The 15,165-nt window shown below is 45.9% G+C and overlaps 1 protein-coding gene across 3 annotated transcripts in view; it reads right to left on the bottom strand.

Moving 5' to 3' along the window:
- col27a1b (collagen, type XXVII, alpha 1b) overlaps positions 1–15,165 on the bottom strand; it is a 98,916-nt gene that overhangs the window by 35,558 nt on the left and 48,193 nt on the right. For all 3 annotated transcript variants that reach the window (XM_056275701.1, XM_056275711.1, XM_056275718.1), the window contains 12 exons: positions 10,425–10,478; positions 9,213–9,257; positions 8,215–8,268; positions 7,687–7,731; positions 5,347–5,400; positions 4,129–4,173; positions 3,797–3,850; positions 3,393–3,437; positions 3,135–3,188; positions 2,973–3,026; positions 543–596; positions 23–76 (listed from right to left, as the gene is read on the bottom strand). In XM_056275701.1, coding sequence (XP_056131676.1) covers positions 23–76; positions 543–596; positions 2,973–3,026; positions 3,135–3,188; positions 3,393–3,437; positions 3,797–3,850; positions 4,129–4,173; positions 5,347–5,400; positions 7,687–7,731; positions 8,215–8,268; positions 9,213–9,257; positions 10,425–10,478 — 612 coding nt within the window. The remainder of the gene's footprint in view (positions 1–22; positions 77–542; positions 597–2,972; positions 3,027–3,134; positions 3,189–3,392; positions 3,438–3,796; positions 3,851–4,128; positions 4,174–5,346; positions 5,401–7,686; positions 7,732–8,214; positions 8,269–9,212; positions 9,258–10,424; positions 10,479–15,165) is intronic.

Below are 15,165 nucleotides of genomic sequence, written 5' to 3'. Positions count from 1 at the left end.
GAGCTGATGCCTTTACACTGACCTTTGGCCCTTCAGGACCATTGTGTCCCGGTGGGCCAATGTCTCCTGGAAAGCCCTGAGAATGTAAAGTTTAAAAAGAAAGACAAGTATTATCTTGTATTATATTAGTATTAACCTTATATATACAATGAGGGAAAATATGCATGTCTTATAACAGAGGGTGATTATGAATCCTGATTGGAGCCTGCACCAAGTGCATGTGTGCATGTATATGAGTGCTGATGGTCAGTGTGCAGGGGCAGGATGAGAAGCTAATTTAGGGTGAGGAGAGGAGGATGTTTTGGGGTTAGCCCTGCCTAGATAAAAAAAAAAAACATGGTTTGGCTGAGAGAGTGGTTAATAGCTGAGTGCATGCATGCATGCATACTAGTGTGAAACAGCAAATTGGGGTATGCAGTAAGTCTCCGTATAGTCTCCGTTATGCTCCTTCATAATGCTTAACAGCATTCAATAATTTATAGTGTGTAAAACCCTGATGAGTTAATGTGGGTTAAATGAAACATGACTAATCAAATTCTCACCTCCAGACCTAGAGGGCCAGGTATACCACCAGGGCCTTGGTCACCAGGTTTACCCTTGGAAATGGGAAAAAAATAAAATAACTCAGGGTTATCACATAATGCTGTTAATAATGCTGAATTAATAGAAACTTTTTTTTTTTGCTTTTCCCCCGCCCCCAATTGTACTTGGCCAATTACCCCACTCTTCTGAGCCGTCCCGGTTGCTACTCCACCCCCTCTGCCGATCCGGGGAGGGCTGCAGACTACCACATGTCTCCTCCAGTACATGTGGAGTCGCCAGCCACTTCTTTTCACCTGACAGTGAGGAGTTTCGCCAGGGGGAATGTAGTGCATGGGAGCACGCTATTCCCCCCATTTCCCCCTCTCCCATGAACAGGCGCCCCGACCGACCAGAGGAGGCACTAGTGCAGCGACCAGGACACAACGACATCCGGCTTTCCAACCTCAGACACGACCAATTGTGACTGTAGTGATGCCCGACCAGGCCGGAGGTAACGTGGGGATTCGAATCGGCGAGCCCCGTGTTGGTAGGCAACCAAATAGACAGCCACACTACCCAGACTAGAAACTGATTAAAACTGAAGAAAAAATACTATGACTATTCATAAGGCTAACAGTATGGGTTAATTTGGTCTTTAATCCTTGAAACCCAGACACTGCACTTGGCACTCAGACCGCGAGCAAACAAAGTATATTTAAATTAGGAGATACAGTCAAACCCACTTAAGTGATCCTGCCGGGGAGGAAAATAATGAGCCCAACAGGGCCTCCGGTTAATGTAGGTTGTTGAGGTTTGGTTGTTTGGTACTCAGGTCATGGCAACTGCTCATTTATAGGAAAAAAAAACCCTGTTTTTTAGTGTACCTTTAAAATGAATGACTCAATATAATTTTATTCATTCGTTCATTCATTATCCAAACCGCTTATTCTTAATCAGGGTCGCAGGGATGCTGGAGCCTATCCCAGCAGTCGTTGGGCGGCAGGCGGGGAGACACTGTGGACAGGCCACACACACACACACACACACACACACACACACACACACACACCTAGGGGCAATTTAGTATGACCGATTCACCTGACCTACATGTCTTTGGACTGTGGGAGGAAACCCACGCAGACACGGGGAGAACATGCAAACTCCACACAGAGGACGACCTGGGACAACCCCCAAGGTTGGACTAACCCAGGACTTGAACCCAGGACCTTCTTGGTGTGAGGCGGCCATGCTAACCACTGCACCACTGTGCCGCCATATCATTTTATTATGGTTTATAAATTAAATATACTGTTATTTTTTTGAAAACAAAAATGTGTGACGTGTGATGTTGCATGTCAACGGCCATTTCTCATCACACATCTACGTTGTTGGGGGTTTTCTTACTCTATGGTCCTGTTAGAAAGTTTTCAGATGATTGCAAGTAGAAAATCCTTGGAGTAGCCTACTACAGCCCTGTAGTCTCTCTAGGTGAGGGTGTTTATGTGACTCCAAGCAGGCTGATGGGAGGCAGAGCTAACAGCTCCTCACATCTCATGACAGTATGACAATCCCTTGTCTTTCCCTTCGAAATAGTGATAGAAAAAAATGCCTTTATAAATTATATCTTAGCAGCCTGCCATCTGCCTGAACCTTACCAATTCTGCAACATAACGTACTGTTGGACAGTTTCTATCAGTAGGATTTTCAAATAGTTTTTGGTCAACATATGGGCCTTCCGTCTCATTCCAACTTGGGTAGGATCCCTTTTAAAATCGTAAACAAATGCATCTGTAACTCTTAATGTTATTTCTATTTATTTATTATTTTGGCATTCTCAATTTTCCACATAACTGTACCATTCAGCTGACTATTAATCTCATCCTCTCGACGCAGACTGAAAAAGGCTCTCTTGTTTCTAGCTCGGTCCAATCTCCAGACACTTTTTAATATGCTTTTAGTTTTCTTGGCTTTTACAAATAAATCTCTCGCTGCAGACAAATGCCTGCCATGAACCTATTCCTCATGACTGATTGCAAACCCTGGATCAGCTTGCGCATCACTATATCAAGTTAAACAGTATTGAAATACATCTCTGGACCAATGGCAGTGATTTAGCTAAGAGGGTTCTCGGACTAATCCAACCTTGACTTATCCGAGGCCCCAATAAATATATTAAAATATACAAGTTTTGTCGGGACTTTAAAAAAAAGTTGAGTCGTCATTATTCCAGTTATCGTCAGAGTGGATTTGACTGTGACTAGTTGTCATGTTGGTAGCATTCAATCAGTAGGCGGGACAAAAAGCATGACTAAAATTTGATTGGCTGCTCTTGATTGACGTCATCCAACAGCCGACTTTTCGTTGGCAACAATGGATGTATTGTCTACAGTCAGAAAATAATCACACTCCTAGCAATGATTAGTATTCCCATGGAATCTAAAAAAAAATACCTGAGTTCCAGGTTTTCCGCGAAGACCTGGCACCCCAGGAGAGCCCTGGAGACCCTGTGAAACAAGAACACCTTCATGTCCACAGGCTATACAGATAAATGGGTAAGGTGCTGGTCAGATATCAAAAATATCAATTTTAATGTCTATAAAATGAAGAAATACCTTGTCACCTTGAAAGCCACGCTCCCCTGGCTCTCCCGGTAACCCAACTTCCCCCTGAGAAGAGGAAAAAAAAGGACCCCATAAAATTGATAAAGGCGTTGAAGAGAATCAAAGTGGTGAAATACATAAACCAGTGCATGGCTGGTCTGCGCTGACAGGTAGTTTTTCCACAGCAGGGGTTACATGTCTGTATGTGATCATCTGTAGCATGCACAGAATAGGGCGGTTACAACGCTGAGAAGGACATATTCAGATCACCTTATCACCTTTCAGTCCTGGTTCCCCTGGGTTTCCAGGTACTCCCTGGGAAGAAAAACAAACAAAAACAGAAATGGGATGAATAGGCAGCCCTTATATTTCCCTATTAACTGTTGTTTATATTTACTCAAGCTGCAGGAGGGCAGTCAGAGAAAATGTCCTTTGAACCAGCGTCCACAGATTTGACCGACAGCCATGTGACATGTCGAAGTGCCATCGAACAAACTGAACCTCGAAATGCAGACTTACTGCGAGTCATTCTAGATGTGACTAGGTAAAATGAGTTCACCTCAATGGAAAAATCCAAATTGTTCTCTCACCAAGGATCCTCACTCCAATTGCACACAAAATAAAAACCAGACAAGAAAACAAAGGAATAAACAGGTGTTTTTTTTGCCAATTACCTTGAGTCCTGGAGGACCTGGTAACCCCATGGTGCCAATAGGGCCCATATCTCCCTGTCAACAATAATACACACGTCAAACACTAACAGAACAATAAATGCACAGACAAATATTCCATAGTGTTCACCCCATTTCTGCATACACTACACATAAACAACAAAGTGAGGTTTTTTTTTGTACTTGTAGCGCGTCAACTACAGTTACTATGCAGTAACTTCATCCCAGACCAGATGACAAACATGCATAAACCAAGCTAAGTACCCCTATAAAAATGCTGGGGAAGCTGAAAAAAAGCATGGCGGAGGTAAACAAGTCAGGCTTGTAACACTCACAATCAGGCCAGGGACTCCGCATGGACCAGGAGCTCCGAGCTCACCCTACAGGAGAGTTAGTTGGAGAGGGGGGGGGAATAGGTTGCTGACATTAGATGCACACTTGACACACATAGAGAGAAAGGTGTACAGCTGTATGGAAGGATCAAGTATCAGATATATTTATTCATATTAATAATGCATGCACATGTGCGTGTGTGTGGGTGTGGGTGTGTGGTGTGTGTGTGTGCACACGCGCAGACATATAAGCATACATGTACATGCATGTGGCCAGTGGTCACTCTTCCCATATTTGTGTTGCTGTGGATCTGTTTTCCCTCCAATATATTGTGTAAGGCTTTGCACCACCATAATGAATGAAACACTGGCACTACACACAAATACACAGACACAAAGGCCTGTTGTGCAAAATATCAACCCCACGGCAGTGTGCCATGCTCACATCCTCTCCAAGAACCAGATCCAATAGGGACAGAGACAGATGGAGAGAGAAGCAAAAGAGAGAGGGACAGCGAGAGGGAGGGGGTGAGGGGCAGAGAGAGGGTAAATAAGAGATGGATGAAACACAGCTCAGTGTGGCGTTCCTGCTCCCCCCTTTCCCCTCTCATTTCTCTCTGAATGAAAGAAGGTGGGTTCAGCCGAGCAGAACATCCCCTCTTCTGTCTGGACAGAGAGAGGAAATGAGGCCTGGAGAGGTTCCCTGAGGTCAGCCAATCTCAACCTGACACTGAACTAAACCATCAAGAGCCATTAGGGTCAAACTATGGCAAGAGGAAAGGCTCATGCCACTGCTGATACTACCCTCACGTCATGTTTGGGAGTGGGTAAGTACTGACTGACTGACTGCACCGATTTCACCTCACAGCCGCGCTTGCACAGGACCAAAATACATCTGTCATAGAACAATCTGTAAGTTTGTTCAAAACCCACAACCAGATGTTTATTTAACACATTTTCAGAGATAATGCCATAACATCTGTCCAGTAGGGCCTCACACCAGAGACTCTATCAATCTATCAGATGTTATGAGTGTGAGATGTGACTTTAAATGTGATCTGTATATGGTGTTATTAGCAGTTTTGGAGGCTCATTGATGGGTGTAATGTTTTAGACTTCAGGGACTGTCATAAAGGAGGGCGTCGTTCCAGTCATCGGATGGTAGGAGTCAGTAGGAGGAGTGTGTCACATGAATGAGCGTATGCATATTGTTTCACTTACTGGGTTCCCATCAGGGCCTGGTGGTCCCCTTTCACCAAAGTCCCCAGGAAACCCCTAGGTAAAGATGCAAGTAAAGGATGTTCACGTTAACAAAAGATGCACAGAGAACTTCATGATAGTCACATTTCATGTCTCTCAAACCACCTTTTTTTTTACAATGATTTACTTAAGTGTTAAAGCATAGCATCAGTACTCCAGCCATGTGAAGCATACCAAATACATAGGAACAAGAGAATACCCCCACCCCACCCAAACATAGACGTTTGCAGAGTAAGGCCAAGCAAATCTCTACAAACGTGCTCGCACTGCTTCATTCCTGGGAAAACAGCAGGAAATTCCACAGCCAAGTGTCTCTGAGCGACAGAGCGTGTGCGCGCGCTGGCAGAGAGTGCCTGGCAGTCCGGCAAACCAACCCCCAGGACTAGCCTGGCTGGCTGAACAAAGCGGTTTGGCTCAGGAACTGCTGACGAAGTTCTTTTTTTTTTTTCCTCTTTTTTGCTTGGTGTTTGTGATTCCATTATAGAAACAGAACAAGAGGAGTGACTCGGCTGCGAGGCCACACGCTCGACGCGAGCTTGTCGCCGCGCCAAGGTCAACAGCACGCTACTGCATATTGCTGCTGAGCATGCGCACCCACAGGAGGCGAGCGCTGCGCCTGCATCTTCCATGATAAATGGCAGATTAGCAGAAAGGTGTCTCTCTCTCTCTCTCTCTCTCTCTCTCTCTCTCTCTCTCTCTCTCTCTCTCTCTCTCTCTCTCTCTCTCTCTCTCTCTCTCTCTCTCTCTCACTCCATCTCACTTTCTCTCTTCCAATGTGGAGTGGCACGGAAAAAGATAGATCAGATGAAACTATGAAGACCTCAGAAATGGCATGAGATAGGGTTGTTTGTGTTCATTTCCAACATTAAGGCAAATGTGGGGAAAGTAATAAGGAGTAATTGCTGCAAAGTGAAGCCCACAGGAAATGTGGAAAAGTTTGTTTCTTTCCAAAAATGTCAATAACTGATTTCGGTTTGATCAGAAACACATGCTTCCCTTAAGTCTTTGTTTTTCACACTGACAGCATGGAGGAAAAAGTGAGGTAGGTGGGACCCACGTCATTACATGGTGACTTCGGTGACAGTTACCTGCAAGCTATACCGCTCTACTTTAAACACGTAAACCAGAGGACTCATCAACTTTCCGTCCACAAGCTGGTGATAGGACAGCACGGACCACAACGGAAAGACAGTCTCACAATTAACTTTTTGTGAGCCGGTGTAGTGTTTAGCTCAGTTATTTTTAAAATTACATATACAGGATCGACCACACACCCACACACACACACACACACACACACACACACACACACACACACACACACACACACACACACACACACACACACAGCACCCCTTTGTGCTCTGCTTCTGCACCAATAAGGAAGAAAAAAACTTGAATGGACTGTCCACTTATTGTGAAAATTGTGCTTTCTCATGACTGTGCCATTACATAGTGCCGTGTTCGCTTTCACTCTGTCACTGACCATCAGCGGATAATAAAAACACTATGTACAACCAACTAGGCCTGGGAAAATATCAGTATTACACGAGTGGTTATGAGCAGTGTTAGGATTTTCCATGTAAGCCTAGCAGAAAGGGGAATTCACTTCCAGGCGCCAATGACGACAAACTTCCCTTGGTCTGCGGGCAGCTGTGAAGGAGAGCCAAACCGACAACTGACACATTACATTTTCATGCAGCTCTAATGTACAAAAAGAAAAAGGAACCGAACCACTTTTAAAAAGCAAACAGTGTGAAATAAAGTTTTTAAATCCAACTTCCCTCGGAGAAAATTATAATCTTGGAGGGTTTATGGATAACTTCGACAAATATTTCCATCACACACCGTGTGTGTGGTCCTCGATTTCGAACTTGAGATGGGCAGAATGAGAATGTGGATGTAGTGCACTGAAGCATTAACATCTCAGCGCTTCTCAAACTTCCATCTTATTAACTAAAAGTGCTGCTGAGAAGATATATGGGAACTTGGGGACAGCTGTCAGTGGAGCGAAGAGGTTTTTTTTTTTTTTTTGCAATCCTGCAGCAATTGAGTTTACCCCCTATATCAAACACAGATTTATGGCTAAAACAGAGGGTGTGTACCTGTGTGTGTGTGTGTGTGTGTGTGTGTGTGAGAACGGGGCTTCATTCTCAACTTGGACTCCGGAGCCCCTCTTGATGAATGAGCTATAAATCAACTCCGTCACTAAGAGGCTTTATATCAAAATGAAAATACCCTTTATATCAACGGCACATTATGGAAGGTATGTCTAAAAAGTATGTTGAGAGAAAACTTTACCGGCCTACCCATCTTGCCCTTCTTCCCATGAACGCCAGGAATTCCCTGGAAACAGAAGAGAAAAGGATCGCTGTGAGGGAGAATGAAGTGTAAATTGAGCAAAGCCGGTATAAAATGCAAATTCATCACTATTTTTGGACAAGAAAGAGTGAGCTGATGTCAAAACACTAAGGCTTGGAACTAATATCTCATGAGACTTGGCACTCGTATTCACTGCCCTGGAGCTTCATGGGAATTTGAGTCCTGGCTGGCTAATCCAAAGCAGAACTGATTCAAGCCTCTACATATTACCCTTTTCCAAAACAGTAGGGGGATGGCGAGCTTTCCCTTAAGGCTTGATCCTATGTAAAACATTTTTTAATGGAAGCAAGAGCTACGCCGGGCATATAGAAGTGGTTTCATGGCGCGTACCTGATGCAAGTATTGCATGAGTGAAAACTGATTCTACTTCACATTCGTTTTGGCAGTGCACGTAGTCATATAATCCAAAACCGGGAGATGTCAACATGTGCAGCAACTGATACTCACTCTCTCGCCATCAGGTCCGGGAAGGCCAAAAAGCCCAGGGATTCCTATGTGACCCTGGAGAGACGAATGTGAGACAGAGGGGGGGAAGGAGAGATGACAAAAGGAGAATATGGATGAGGGAGCGAGGCAAAGAAGGGCAGAGATGACGGATAACAGTTAGAAAGCGGTACACCTTGGACATATTTTTAAATCTCCACACACACAGACTTTATCAGAGATGTTTCAGTCCTTTCCAGTGTCACCGGCCTTTTAGGATGGAGGTATGGAGGGGTGGTCCTGAAGAACCAAGCCTTGAGGCAAGTGTATATGCCCATGGACTGCATGGTGCTGGCTTCCACGATGTAGTCCAAGGGCACATACCCTCACATCAGGGATCTGCCAGGACTCTGGCACTGGCCTGCTCGGTGGAGGAAGAGAGAGAACGGGCAAGATAACCAGGGAATCATGAAGGGCGGAAATAACAAGGCGCTGAAACGAGAAGCTAATTTCCCCCTTCTATGGCACTTAACCTCTTTAAGACGAAGATTCACGGCAGTTGCTGTGCAAAACAAAAAAGGGGGGGTTTAAGGTTGACTTAACAGCTAGGTTAATTTCAAATACAGTACACCTGAACTATCCCCAGAAAGCCATCTGTCATTATCATCACAGCAGGCCAGATGAGAGGCGTTTACGACAGTGGCCCTTTAATGCACTCACTCTGGTGAGTTAATTCATTTAGCATGCCTCTTCAAAAGCTTATTTACAGAAAGTGAAAGCTCAGTGGCTTTGCAGTCCTGTGTTGAAACAGATCCCTTGCCATTTTGGCCAAAATTGTAAAGCAGCATGTACGTAATGTGAGTAACAAGAACATGGTGTACAGATTAACCAAAAAAAAAAAGGACATTCAAAGTTTCGATCTTGAGGTACAAAACACGTAACATTTTTTTTCTGCCACCTTTCTAAATGAGGGAGCCGCACCTCATCGAATAAAGCCATACGAAGGTTATGAAATTACTTACCCTGGATCCTTTAGGCCCCATTTTCCCAATGGGGCCAGGTAATCCCTAAGAGAAAAAAAAGATGCAACAAGATATTCCAGTGTTCACAAATAATTGCAAAACCTCAATTATAAGGCTGTCAAATTACAAGTCAATATCCCCAAAAGTCAAGTTAAAAAGTACACTACATCGACACGTATTACAGGAGAGTGTGATAAACACCCGCTTCATCCAGATTTCTGCATCCTTTTCAACATCCAAATTAGCCTCTTGCCTAGCGTGCGGCGTATAAAAATCTCCCCCAGCAGTCATTAAGATCAGGGCCACAGTGAACCGAGTTCCACGTTGTAAAACATTGTCTTGACACAAACCTACAGCTCTTGTGATTCACAACCCACAGATGGTAGGGGGTGCTAAAGTCTAATCCATCACACACCACTAAGTGGCTATAGGGGCATCAGGAGGCTGACACAGTATGTGTGCTAAAAACAGGGGCAAACGCCGGGACTTGTGCCGGCACCCTCAACGTTATCACAAACATTCAACTGACACCAGCAAGCGAGTGCTTTTCCAGCTGCGTTCTGGGTTGAAATTGGCTCAGAGCCGCCGGGAAACAGACTTTACAGGTTCTGAACACAGAGAAACCCAAATACCGGTCAGACTTTCTTTTCTTTTTTTAAATCTTTTTCAAGCATTATTCCTTGAAGCAGGCAGGTGAACGGAGCTCACAGTCGGGGTGTGGAAACACAGCGAAAGCTTATTTGTATCCGGAGAGTTCTGGCATTAGTCACACTTTTATTACCTTTTCTTTCTTGGGGGGGGGGGTAGCACTTACGATGGAAAACCTTTTGACGTTTTATTTTCCTCACTAGACCAGGGCCATCCGTTGCTGACTCTCCACCGCGGGGCCTCGTCCCTGATTTAGGACTGTTTTCCCCCTCAATCAGGGTCCATTTTTCTTTCATTCACCTCCTGGGTTTAATAAGCTGTGCTTTATAGCCCCCGCTCCTGCTTACTATTCTCCCTTCCTGCTCGCATGAGGAAAGGGGTGTGCAGCATCTACCCCATCAGAGGTTCCCCTGGTTTTATTGTAGACTTATCACTCAAATCACCCAAGTCCCCACTTAGAAATCTGTGTGTGTGTGTGTGTGTGTGTGTGTGGGTGTGTGGGTGGGTGGGTGGGTGTGTGTTTGGCCCTGCTCAACCAGCACCACAGCACTAGATTTACTGCACCTGCCTGCCAGGATAACCTTTGGCCCCGGGGCTTCCATCTTCTCCCCGCTCGCCCTGGAGAGAGAAGAGAGAGAGAGAGCGATAGAGCGAGAGCGAAATAGACAAAGAAAGAAAGAAGGGACAAAAGAAAAAAACAAAAGAAGGAAGAGGATCTTTTTTAATGGAGACCCTTTGTTTCGTCACGTCAGTATTACTGCAAGGGAAAGTGGCGCCATCGTGGATGCTGGCACTAAGTCAAGCTGACATCAAGTGCTCTTATAATGTGGTTGAGCCGCATACTGTTTGACTACTGTGCTGTCAACTTCTCCTTCATGTTTGTGCCCTCACAACGGCATTTCACATGAGTCATTCCTTCCATGTGGGGAAACACACTAGAACAAAACTCCAATGTTCAGTTCTATACATTTGGGAGGAACAAAATGGGATTAGTTCTTGAAGGGCATGCAAGAAATTATATGTCATTAGTGTACCGAAAACCCGACCGCATTAATAACATGCTGGCGACACTCATGGTTATGGCTGTTTCAGTTATGTTTCACTGCTGGATTTCCTCGGGAAACCAAAACATAAATGACATAAAATGTGAATTATAATGGGAATACAACGGGAATGCTTTTAAAGAGCAACAGAAGGGTTGTGTAAAACTTGTGCGATTTACGCTTATCTGGTTGTGGGCCACCCCACAGCTAGATAAGCATACATTACATAAGGCCTCAAATTTCACAGCAATGTGGAGAGTTCGAATAAGACCTTGGGTCAGTGTCGCGTCCCTTCCTCGCTTTTATATATTTTCTGTGTTTATCTGCTCTTTGTGAAGCAGTAAAGTGGTAAAAAAATAATCGAAGTATAGGCCATTGATAGACAGAGCACGGTTTTCCTGGTTGTAGGGGCAGCGATAATAACTTCAGAGGTATTCTTTAATCTAAGCCCTATGTCGAGCATGCATAAAGACATAAGCCCTGTGTTGTTAGGAGTTAAACCAAATGATGGGTAGCAGAATTTTGCAAATTGATTCAGTGTTGAGCAAGCTAGCATTAGCCAACATCTGTGCTCCCAGCTCCAATTTCACATTTAGGGGCAATACCGCTCGTCCACTAACATCCACTGAAAGAGCTCTTTTTTTTTGGCACTAACAAGCTCAAAATGTTATTAGAGGAGTCTAGAGAGCCTTAAGGCTGATATCAATTATGGAATATTATATAGAGAAAAGCGACAAATTAAAGGAAAAACCTGAATGCTTGACCCCTACAGTGAGGTGGTCCGGGGGCTCTGTTATGCTGTGGGGGGAGTTTTCCTGACATGGTTTGGGTCCACTTGTCCCCTTAGAGGGAAGGGTCGCTGCAAATCAATACAAAGTTACTCTGAGTGATCACCTTTATCCACTGGCGGAAGTGAGTGATGACAGGCCTGGATGCAAGAATTGGGCAAGGGCCTGTGATCAATATCAAATTGATCAAATATTAATGCAAATTGAATTGTTCACTTATTTGACTAAATGGCTGAAAGTCTTGCCTGATCCCAGAACTAGCAATATTGTAAGCAACAGAGCTGGCAACAGCATCTTCTGAATGAAAGCCCTCTATTGACTGAAAAAACAAATCCAAAATTGGAAGCTTCTCTCTCTCTCTCTCTCTCTCTCTCTCTCTCTCTCTCTCTCTCTCTCTCTCTCTCTCTCTCTCTCTCTCTCTCTCTCTCTCTCTCTCTCACATCCGCACACTCTTGTTTTCTTTACTGTGCATGACTTTTGTGTTTATATCTGGAAGACATCCTGCTCCTCCTCACTTACAGAAGTTGGTGTTTTTACACTTGCTAGCTAACATTGTCAGCCGGGGTAGCTGGATAGAATAGACACTCATGGAAGTAGGAATCACGTGACAATTGTTGAGCAATAAAATAACACTATATGTTTATGCCACTGTGGTAGTGGGGTGTGGTTTAGCCTCGGCTGCAAGCAGAGAGAGGGAGCATGACTCGCGGGAGAGCAGATGCAATAGGGAGGCTGATTAATGATCAGCCTCAGTTGTGTCAAACTAAAAATCTGTTCTATATATACTACAGTGAAGCTGGGCCCTGGATGGACTGACTGACACAGACAGTGACAAAGAGACATTAGAAACTGGCATGGGGAGAAAGAGAAAGGAGCCAGACGAAGCTCTGAAAGAAGAGGGCGAGTAAGCGACTCTGAAACCACAGCAAGCTGGCCTGTGCTGAGTGAATGAAAAACTGTATTGAATTGAATAAAAAAGTCTGTTACTGTCTGCCGAGTGTCCGCCTTCCATTCTGAAGCCTCCAGTGGCAACAGCTTTGCCACAGTGGTGGCCCATATGGGTGAGGGATGGAGCAGCAAGAATCTTCACTAGGGTGAGCCCTCAACTGAATCGCCAACCTACAGAAGAACCAGGCTCGTATGCAGTCCCAACAGACTCAAGTCCTGCAGGAAATGACCACCCAGCAGCAGTAGATCAGGCTCTCCTGAGGGAGCTGCTGCACTCCCCTTTGGCTGCCCGTGGGGGTGATCTAGCTGTTTCACCATTTCATTGGCCCCAGATCACCCTCTCCAAAATGACATCCGCCGATGACCCCAAGGCATTCATGGACATCTTCGAGAGCACTTGTCAGCGTGTGGGTGGCCAGAGGAGCAATGGGCTGTGCGCGCACTTCCACTGCTCACCGGTGAGTTGCAAGCCGCCATTCCCAGCTTACTGGTGTCTTCCCAGAGAGGGACATCTATGCTATCAGGCGAGCCATCGTGGACCAGGCGGGGCTCACGCCAGAGGGACATCAGCACCGGTTCAGGATGCTTGCCCTGGAGGGCGCTGGCCCTCCCTTCATTCTCATGCAACAGCTCCTTGATGCGACGAGACGGTGGCTACTGTCAGGCCCGGATGACATCAACGATGTCCTCCAGAAAGCAGCACTGGAGCAATCCATCACCTGTCTGACTCCTGCAACCACCAACTGGGTCCATTGCCATCATTCTGAGGGCCTGGCCAAAGCCATCGCCCTAGCGGAGGACCACCTCGCCCTTCCAGTCCAAAGCCGATGTGGCAAAGACTGCTGGCCAACACCGGGGGCCCACCTAATCCCAGCCCTGCTGAGGAGACCAGCCTGGGACACATCCACACACACCTATACACACACACCCACAGACACCTCCATGCAGCAGCACATAACCCCTACACCTCGTCTCCGCTATATCCCCTCCTTCTTCTATAATCCACAGGGCCCAGCTTCAGCATCTGTCCTCCTCGACCCACAGGGGGTGCCTTGAACGTCAGGCGCTGGCGGTGCAGGAAGCCGGGCCACTGGTGGAGGGAGGGTCTGTTAATGGAGGTGAACCAGGTAGTCTGGGTTCTTGACCTCCTCGCCCGATCCGGATGGGAAATACAACATGCCGGTACGTATGCAAGGGGGTATATATCAGGCTTGGGGACATTCACAAGTATCCAGTGGTGACCGTGCAAATAAGCATAAAGTCCAGGCCGCGGTTAGTTCCCGTCTGTCGAGGCCCCTTTTATTAGGCTAAGATTGGCCGAGGTTTGATAAGATGGTTAGGGGGACAGCAGGGCCACGAGCGCGACAGCTAGGGCATTGTGAGTGGTGTGCAGTATTAAGTGGTGACACGAGCTCTTCCGAGTCAGGTGAGGGGGAGTCAACAATGGCTGCGGTGGCCCGCCCAATGAAGAGCTGCCCCATCGAACTGACTTGGAATGACACACTGTGCTTTGTGCTTTTGACCATGTAATGACCATTTATTGTCAACAGTTGCACCCGAATACCACACTCACTCCTCCATATTTTGCACTGATTAGAAACCGGTTATATCGAGTGAGTTGTGACACTCAACCCAGGGAAGAAAACAATTGTTATTGCCAAAAGGTTGCTGGCAGCTCATCACAACCCCATTGTAGGTCACCTCAGATATAATAAAACACTCGCCCGGATAACGGCTCGACTTTACTGGTCAGGGATTCATAGCAATGTGCGCTGGTAGTGTGTGTCTTGCCGCAAATGGCAATTGTAAACCTAACGGCCACCCCAAAAGCGCCATTGCACCTGTTACCATTAATTGAGGTCCCAGTTGAGCATATCGGCTTGGACCTCCTTTGGCCATTATACCGGAGTACACGAGGATATCGCTTTGTGTTAGTTATTGTATATTATGCAACGCGCTATCCCAAAGCTGTGCCATTGCCCAACATCTCAGCTAAAAGTGTTACTGAGGCACTGTTTCATGTAATCTCCCACATTGGAATGCCAAAAGAGATTCTGACAGACTAGGGCACATGAATTAATTAATTCATTATCCAAACCGCTTATCCTTACTCAGGGTCGCAGCAATACTGGAGCCTATCCCAGCAGTCATTGGGCGGCAGGTGGTGAGATACCCTGGACAAGCCGCCAGTCCATCACAGCCCCCCCCCCCCGCCACACACACACATAAAATCAATCTGCACAAGTATGTATTACCCCCAGACAGACGGGCTTGTGGAGATTTAACAAAACGCTCAAAAATATAATTTGTAAGGACGTGCACGAGGATAGCCACAATTTGGAAAAACGGTTGAATCCTGCGCTATGTCGAGAGGTGTGTTGGACCTAATTACAGAAAACTGGGTGACCGGTCCAAGAGCCAATGAAACGAAGTGCAGTATGTCCTGGGAGCAAAACTCCATACAGTGGGGCAGTTATCACGGGAGAATTTGCTCCAGGCCCAGGAATGGCAACAGTGCAGAGGAAC

The sequence above is a fragment of the Lampris incognitus genome, chromosome 1 (genome assembly GCF_029633865.1).
Source record: "Lampris incognitus isolate fLamInc1 chromosome 1, fLamInc1.hap2, whole genome shotgun sequence".
Lineage (NCBI taxonomy): Eukaryota > Metazoa > Chordata > Actinopteri > Lampriformes > Lampridae > Lampris > Lampris incognitus.
This window is presented reverse-complemented; position numbering and strand designations above follow the sequence as displayed.